Below are 8,924 nucleotides of genomic sequence, written 5' to 3'. Positions count from 1 at the left end.
ATGCTGGGGAAAGGGAAAAAATTAATCTAAGAATTTTATAAGGGAGTGCCACGGGTAACCTTTTAAAAAGAAATCAGGTTCAAGTTTATATGTTATAAGTGGTGAAAATTTAAATGAAAAAAAAAAAGGAATTTATATATGATTCTTAAGAAAGATTTATAGAAAACTAAGGAGAGTACTGAGTAGGATTAAAGTTATTAAAAGTTTAAACAAACAGCCATTACAACAGCCTATTAAAACAGCATACCTCCCCATTTGGTATCATATATATATTGAAAAATGTGCACCTAGGCGCGCCTTGCCACACCTTTGGCGGTCAACGAACGCCGTTAACTGCCAAATAATAAGGCCACACCTCGCGCCTAGTGACAATAAATAGGAAGATGTAAGAATGTATAGTGACAAACTGGAAATATGTAGGTGTCCAAAAACCTTGCCCTGACATTATAAATGAAATTTCTGGGGAAAAAATAAATAAAAAGGAAAAAGAAAATAATCTAAGAAAAAAGTCCAACGTAGGGCACGGGCGTGACTAAATAAGTGACAGTTGATTCATCAAGATCGGCTTCCTTGAACATCTCAAACAACGCATCCTTACTTGCCATATCAGCTTCTTCTTCGCAAATCTCAAGAATGGAAGTGACCGTTTGAGGTTTCGGATGCCAACCTTCCCTACCTTTACCCCCAGCCAAAAAGGCTTCTCCTAAGCAAGGCAAAGCCTTAGAAATCCTCCTCTCTTGGGTGTGGATATTGGCAAGAATCTGCCATGTATCCGGACTCGGTTTTATTCCCGCTTCAATCATTTGGTTGAAGAATGTCTCAGCTTCTTTAAAAAGCCCTTTCCTTGCATAACAATACAATAGATAATTTCTTTTTTTAAGACCAGGCTCCTCAAAAGGTACGCAATCAGAATCAGAATCAGAATCAGAATCATAATCATCAGGTCTGGAAAACCATTCGTCGTACATCTTTTCAGCGTCTTCAATATCACCCATTGTAAATAGACATTTAATTAATGTCATGTAGCCATTAGTAGAGTCTTTGGACAAGACAGACTTGTAAGTTTCCCACAATCGGTTAAGCTCGCGTCTGTTGCCAAGGCTACAGCAGACATCCATGAGAATCATGTAATCATAATCCAAGCAATCTACATTCCACGTTATTCTACTCTCAATTTCGTTCAAACAGTCCCGAACCTTTTCAAGCTGCCCCAACTCGTTGTACATTAAAGCTATTTTGTAGAATTGATGAAAAGGGAAACCGGGGGTCTCCCGTTGCACATGTTTGAATATTTTATCCAAAGATTCTTGAGATTGACAGGACCACAGCCAAATACTGTAGGAACGGCCTCCTAATTGTATGTTTTCCTCTATCATTGTTGAGATCAGTAACTCGACCTTGTCATTATGCTTGAGGTCCTTGTATAATTTCAGCATTGGATAGAATGAATCCTCATCACTAGCATAACCTGCATTTCTCATTTTATGAAATAAGGATTCAGCATTCATCTTCATTCCAGCAACCACATACCTAATCAAGAGAGCATTATACGTTCTGTTGTCCTTCATGGCATCTGGCAATTTCAGGAAGTATTTTTCAGCACTTGGAACTCCATGTACTCTTGCAATCAAATACAACTGCCTAGCAGTGTCCTCCGGTGTCATTTTGTCACTCTCTTTCCACTTATTTATCCGCTGGTGGACCTGCAGAGTGTACAAGAACAAGTTCATCTTATATTCATATTCTTTGGAGAAAAAAAAATCTATTTTGAGATTCACATCACCCAAACTGAAACTGGCGAGAATCATAACAATTGAATACAAAGCCTCATACAGTATGGGGACGGTGATGGTGAGGAGATACCTGAGTGGAAGATGCCAAAAGACTAAAAATGATATCTAAAATGCTAACTCAGCCATACTATGTGTTGAGAATGAAGATCCTACAGCTACAGATTCTACATAATATCTTCTTTAATCGTCTGTATCAATCCTTTATTCTCTGTAATTGATACTCCATAAGTTTTCCTAAATCAGTTTCACTAGTTAGGAAAGTTACCTTAGTTAGCAATAGGATTATTCTTTTCCTCTTCTATAAAATATTCATTGTACAGACCAATTGATGTGTGGAAAATACAGAAGCGTTTTCTTTCATTCAGTTTCTCTGCTCCACAGAAATTTACATGGTACCCGAGCTCCTAAAATCCCCATAGCTCACACGATTCCAAGCTTCCATACCTTCCAGTTTCCATGGCAGTCAATGTTGAAACTTCAGAGACAGTTAAGATCTCTACCAATGTGTATGACGATCCAAGTGACCCTCTTTTCCTCCATCATTCTGACCAACCGGGCTTGGTCCTTGTGACTCAACAATTGACACAGGACAACCATCCCCTTTGGAGTCATGCCATGCTCATGGCTCTTATCACCAAGAACAAGGATGGCTTTGTGGATGGCTCCATTACCAAACCACCAGAAACATCCACCAGAGAATACAAGCAATGGACTCACTGCAATCTGCTGGTTAAAGGTTGGATTCTTAACACCATTTCACCAAGCATTGCTCGAAGCGTGATGTACAACGACAATGCATCCAACATCTGGCGGGAATTTTAAAGGAACGGTTCTCTAATGCGAATAGTGTGCACCTTTTCCATGACGAACAGGAAATTCATGAGTGTGTTCAAGGAGACATGAGTGTTGGTGAATACTATACAAAACTAAAAGGGTTGTGGGATGCTCGTGATGCTCTAAGTCCTCTTCCAACTTGTGAAGGTGACATAGCAAAGAAATTGCATGAATATCAACAAACACAACGCACTATTCGATTTCTCATGAGGCTTAATCCCGTTTATGCTGGGGCTCGTGGATAGATTTTACTCATGGACCCCTTACCGCCCATGAACAAGGTATTCTCTCTCATTATTCAAGATGAAAGGCAGCGAAATGCATCTTCACAGGTAGTTGGAAAAACATTGGACACAGCTACCTTTGCTGTCAAAAATGGACTGCCAAATTCCAGCAAGAATTTTTCATCAAGAAATTCACATCTCAAATGTCTCTGCAACCTTGCTGGACATAAAGCTGAAAATTGTCGTCAACACTTCCAGTGTGATAATTGTGGCTAGAAAGGTCATACCATTGATGTTTGCTGGAAGCTCAAGCAAGCAAACATTCAAAGGGATAAAAGAGGCGCCCCAAACTCCCTTTCCAAGACTCACAATGTGAATTTCAAATCTGACAAAGCTGAAGTGACATCTTTCTCTTACAGTCTTACTGCCGAACAGTACCATGATCTGCTTGAACTCATTAATCGGACTAAATCGGTTAGTGTTGCCAATCAAGTGTCAACAGTAAGCAACCTCTCAGGTACTACTCCCAGCTCTCCCATATCTGGTAAGGTCATTCGATGGATTTTTGACACGAGCCACTGATCACATGGTTTGTTCCCCTCATTATTTCTCCACTAGCATGCCTATCACCAATCGTTATGTCCATTTACCAAATCATGCCCTTGCTCAAGTAACACATATAGGGACAATTCGCTTTCCCAGTAATTTGGTCCTTTATAATGTGCCTTGTGTTCCTTCCTTTAAGCTCAATTTAATATCTATAGCAAAATTGACTCAAACCTCTTCATGCTATGCAACATTTACCAGTTGCCTTTGTTTTGTACAGGACCAACATTCGGGAAAGATGATAGGTATGGGAACTGAGCAAGCTCAACTCTACTACTTGGATGCTTCGAAGCATGTTGGGTGCAGCATCTTCGTTGCCATCGTCACTCACTCCAATTCCCACCTTTGGCACCACCGTCTTGGTCATCTCTCTAATAAAAGCCTGCAATGGATCTCTTTATATTCAGATTCTGTTAAATCTCATTTAGTTGATGATTGCTCAATTTGTCCACTTGCTAAACAAACTAGGCAACATTTTCATTCCAGTTCTATTAATACAAAGTCTTGTTTTGAGTTAATTCATGTTGATATTTGGGGTGGTTATCATGTTTCAACTTTGCAAGGGGCAAAATATTTTCTTACTATCGTAGACGATTTTTCTCGATATACATGGGTTATCTCATGCTTACAAAATTTGAAGCGAGAAATTGCTTGCTTACTTTTATATACCTTGTTGAGACCCAATTTAATTCTAACGTTAAAATCATTCGTAGTGATAATGGCCTTGAATTTGCCATCCCAAATACATATCAGGCTAAAGGGATTATCTATCAAACCACTTGTGTCTCAACCCTGCAACAAAATGGAGTTGTTGAGCGTAAACATCGACATCTACTCAATGGAGCTCGTGCCTTTCTTTTCCAAGCTAATCTTCCTAAAACCTTTTGGGGGTGATGCTATTCTTACTGCCACTTACCTAGTCAATCGTATTCCAACTCTTGTCCTTCATGGTAAAACACCGTTTGAGGTAATCTTCCACAAAAGACCCAGTTATGATCATTTACACGTTTTTGGTTGCCTATGTTTTGCCTCAACCCATCACCAAAAACCAAGCAAATTTGATGCTCGTTCCATTCGTTGCATCTTCCTCAGCTATCCTTCTAGTACCAAAGGTTATCTAGTATACGATTTAGCCACTGGAAAGATTTTCATCTCTCGGGATGTTATCTTTCATGAACATATCTTTCCTTACGCTTTCGCTATCCCCATCTCGACTCCATCTGTCACTCGAGATTCTTGGGAACCAACCAACCTGGCCAATTTACCTGATGCAGTGTCCACACTTCCTACCACAATGTTAGCAAATCCAAATCCAGTTGGCATAGAGCCATCTTCTCCTACCGTGACACCACCAACCATTCCATCACCGACTTTGCCCGACACGACACTTCCAGACGCAATTCCCATGTGTCACAGTGACCAGGTCTCACCTTCAGATGTCGCGACCTTAAGACATTACCCCCGCGACAATACCTAACTCCCCATTAATTCTCCTATACCTGACACCCGAATCCGACGACCCACGAGAGCACCCAGCTACCTTCAACAGTATCATGTAGAAGCTTCTTTGCCCACTCGCTCTCTATCGTCGTCTCACTCGGTGTTGGTTGCTTCCAAAGGTATATCTCATCCCTTGTCTAATGTTCTCACTTATACTAGATTATCTCCTAGCCATCGTGCTTTTACAACTTCCATTTCAGCTATCAAGGAGCCTACCTCATTTGCCCAAGCCGTCAAGGATCCAAAATGGCATCTTGCCATGGATAAAGAACTTCGTGCTCTTCATGATAATAAGACATGGTCCCTTCAACCTTTGCCTCCAAATAAGAAACCCATAGGTTGCAATTGGGACTACAAGATCAAATTCAAGCCCGATGGCACTGTTGAGCGCTATAAAGCACGCTTAGTCGCAAAAGGTTATAGTCAGACTGAAGTTGATTATCGTGAGATTTTTGCCCCAATTGCTAAGCTTGTTACTGTACGCTTACTTCTAGTTGTTGCATCTTCCATGAACTGGCACCTTCGACAATTGGATGTTAGCAATGCTTTCTTACATGGCGATCTGGTGGAAGAGGTTTACATGTCATTGCCTCCTGGTTTCAAACAAAAGGGAGAAACAAGTTTATGCAAGCTTCACAAGTCTTTATATGGACTTAAGCAGGCTTTAAGCAGGCTTCCCGTCAGTGATTCATCAAACTCTTAAAAGTCCTCACCCTTGCACACTTCATTCAATCCAAGTCAAATCATTTGTTATTCGTCTGACATCATGGTACTTCCTTTACTGCCCTCCTCGTCTATGTAGACAACATCATTCTACAAGAAATTGAAGGAATCAAAGCTCATCTTATGCAACAATTTAAGGTTAAAGATCTTGGCAACTTGAAATATTTTCTGGGTATAGAGATATCTCGAACCAAAAGAGGGGTTGCTATTTCACAAAGGAAATATGCACTTGAAATATTAGAAGACATGGGGTACTTAGCAGTGAAGCCTGCCAATTCTCCAATGGAGCAAAACTTATCTCTTAGAGGCTGTTTGAGCCATATTTTCCAAGAAATTAACAGAAAATATTTGACTGTTATGGTCTGAAATGGGGTCCACATCAGATACATTTCGTCAAAAAAAGTGGCTGCACATGGGCTCCAACGGTAACATTTCTCATTTTTTTGTCCAAAAAATATGGCTCAAACAGCCTCTTAGTAAGGAAGAAGGCGATTGCATTGAAAACCCCTCTTCTTATCGAAGGCTTATTGGACGATTGATTTACTTGACCATTACACGACCAGACTTGGTTTATGCTGTTCATATCCTCAGTCAATTCATGGATAAGCCTCGAGTACCATATCTAGAAACAGCACAACGAGTTCTATGTTACATCAAGAGTACACCTGGACAAGGTATCTTTCTCCCATCCACAAGTTCACTGCAATTGAATGCTTTTTGTGATGCGGATTGGACTCGGTGTCGAGACACAAGGACGTCAACTACAGGCTATTGTGTTTTCCTTGGACGTTCCCTTATTTCTTGGAAAACCAAGAAGCAATCCACCATCTCTCGCTCAAGTGTAGAGGCCGAATACCGTTCTATGGCAACTGTTTGTTGTGAGGTCACCTGGCTCTAGAACATTTTAAATGATCTTGGAATAAAACATCCACAGCCGATCAAGCTACTCTGTGATAGTCAAGCCGCTCTACACATAGCTTCCAATCCGGTTTTTCATCAATGAACAAAACACATAGAGATTGATTGTCACCTTGTTCGAGAAAAAGTGCCAGCTGGGGTAGTTAAAACTTATCATATACCGACATCAAGACAACCAGCAGACATTTTCACTAAATCATTGGGTGTGCCACAGTTTTTAAAGCTCAACAGAAAGTTAGGAATGATCAACATCTATTCCAACTTGAGGGGGGTGTTGAGAATGAAGATCCTACATAATATCTTCTTCTATCGTCCATATAAATCCTTTATTCTCTGTAATTGATACTCCATAAGTTTTCCTAAATCAGTTTCACTAGTTAGGAAAGTTGCCATAGTTAGCAATAGGATTATTCTTTTCCTCTTGTATAAAATATTCATTGTACAGATCTATTGATGTGTGGAAAATACAGAAACGTTTTCTTTCATTCAGCTTCTCTGCTCCACAGGAATTTACACTATGGTTACAATGTAAACAAAATCAAATGAGATTAATCATTTGTTCCTAGGTTAAATTATTTTTCTTCATAAATGAAAATATAGAAGCCCGAACACAGAATAAAAGAATATTATAGCCAAATCATAACAAATTATAGAGACCTGCCCTGATAATTCGAGAGACACCCTTCTCCTTCTCTTTTAAAAATTTTTAAACCTCAAATTTATATTGAACAATTAAATTAAAATTAAATACCTCAAGAGCATCTTGGTAACGTTCTTCAATCATGAGGCTCGAGATCACATTTCGAAGCTTGGATAATACATCGTCGCCCTTTTTCCCAGGCACTTCATTCGGGGACACCACATGACAGCCGTGAATCCAGTCTGAAATTCCCCGGTCTGTGCCTTACCTCAATATACCGTAAGAATCATATCCTCTTCCAGAGGCACGTAGGCCCTCAATTGTCTTATCAAAAATTGAACATTTTATGGAGGATGGATTCTTATGGGTTCGAGTAGTAATATTAACCGATTTAAATGATAGTTTTGATGGGAGAGAGACGTGGTTGTGGTTGCAGTTGTGGAACTGGAAACAAAGAGACGGTTTTGAGATGGGAAATTGAGATATTACGGCATTGAGAATCGTTGCCATGGATGATCTTGAATTCTGATTTCTGATGAAGACAAGAAAAAGAGGGCAACAAAATGAAAATTTATCCTAGCTTTATGGTTTCGGGTTTTGGGCATGCATCTAGGGAATGCCGAGAAAACCCTAATATTCATTATTTTTAAGGAGGGCGTCCGTAATGGAGATTGCGATGAATTTTAAAAAGTCGTTTAAATTTAGGTATTTTTAATTGAAATTTTAATAAAATATTAAAATTTTGATGTCCCCAATTAAAATTTTAGTGAAATTCATTGAAATTTTTTAAAATTTAAGCCTCCTCAATAATTAGTAGATCTATAAAGATTTCATTAATAGAATGATTTTTTAAAAGATTTCGATAGATTTTAAACATAAAAATATATATAATCAAATATTTTAAAATTTCACAATATTTAATGGAATTCTTATGGAATTTGTGAAAATCTATTCCAATTCACGAAATTCATTAGAATTTATAATCTTCTAAATTCGACAGTGATATGGGTACATTATGGTGTCCATTTTGATGTCCAAAATGGACACTCGAGCCAAGGCGCCTGCCACATCGAGACCCACAGGCCCCTCGGTATTGGCCGAGGCGCCGGGTGTCCATTTTGGACATCACAATATAATACCGACGCGTCGGGTGTCCATTTTGGACACCACAATATACCTCAAACATTTTTCTTCTAAATTTCTCATCGATGAAACTTTGCCACATGAACCCCGAGGTGTCTCTCAAGGTCAATTTTTTTTTCAAAATAGACATCACAATATACCTCAAGCATTTTTTTTCTAAATTTCTCATCGATGAAACTTTGCCACATGAACCCCAAGGTGTCGGTCGGGGTCAATTTTTTGTCCACTGCAATTCTTTGGTATTAAATGACACTTGAGATATATTTATGACAACTTAACCACCTGAGGAGTTTCGTACCCATTAAGATGAGCTTTCTGCCATCTCCATGCTATCTGTAAACTTTCTTGAAGATTAGTACATTTTGCGGTCCAGTTCAATTCGTTTCTGATCTTCATTGGATCACTGAATAGTTTTGCCTTATCACTAGGCCTGCATGGAAGGTAATCGACTTTTTATAGGAATCCCAGTAGCCTTCCCACAAGCCTCCACAAACTCCTCTGTCGATCTAATTGATCTGAAAAAAAAAAAAAAAAAAAAAAAAA

General features: G+C 39.2%; 1 protein-coding gene across 2 annotated transcripts; it reads right to left on the bottom strand.

The window, feature by feature from the left end:
* Positions 1-236: 236 nt before the first annotated feature.
* Positions 237-7,868, bottom strand: LOC111400960 (pentatricopeptide repeat-containing protein At1g02150-like). Of its 2 annotated transcripts, none has more exons than XM_023028447.1 (2): positions 7,350-7,868; positions 237-1,703 (listed from the first exon to the last, which is right to left on the bottom strand). In XM_023028447.1, exons 1-2 carry the CDS (start codon positions 7,380-7,382, stop codon positions 498-500), a joined length of 1,239 nt encoding a protein of 412 aa, XP_022884215.1. In that variant the 5' UTR covers positions 7,383-7,868; the 3' UTR covers positions 237-497. The 2 variants fall into 2 exon arrangements, with proteins under 2 accessions (XP_022884215.1, XP_022884216.1); XM_023028448.1 differs by lacking the exon at positions 7,350-7,868 and adding an exon at positions 2,059-2,149.
* Between the last annotated feature and the right edge of the window lie 1,056 nt (positions 7,869-8,924).

This window comes from Olea europaea, chromosome 10, assembly GCF_002742605.1.
Source record: "Olea europaea var. sylvestris chromosome 10, O_europaea_v1, whole genome shotgun sequence".
Lineage (NCBI taxonomy): Eukaryota > Viridiplantae > Streptophyta > Magnoliopsida > Lamiales > Oleaceae > Olea > Olea europaea.
The sequence above is the reverse complement of the archived record's forward strand: the minus strand, read 5'-3'. Positions and strand labels throughout refer to the sequence as shown.

Excerpts from the sequence above, each read along its gene's own strand:
- LOC111400960 (XM_023028447.1), bottom strand. The coding sequence starts at position 7,382 with ATGATTGAAGAACGTTACCAAGATGCTCTTGAG. Across the intron at positions 1,704-7,349 it reads GTTACCAAGATGCTCTTGAG|GTCCACCAGCGGATAAATAA; the intron begins GTATTTAATTTT and ends TACACTCTGCAG.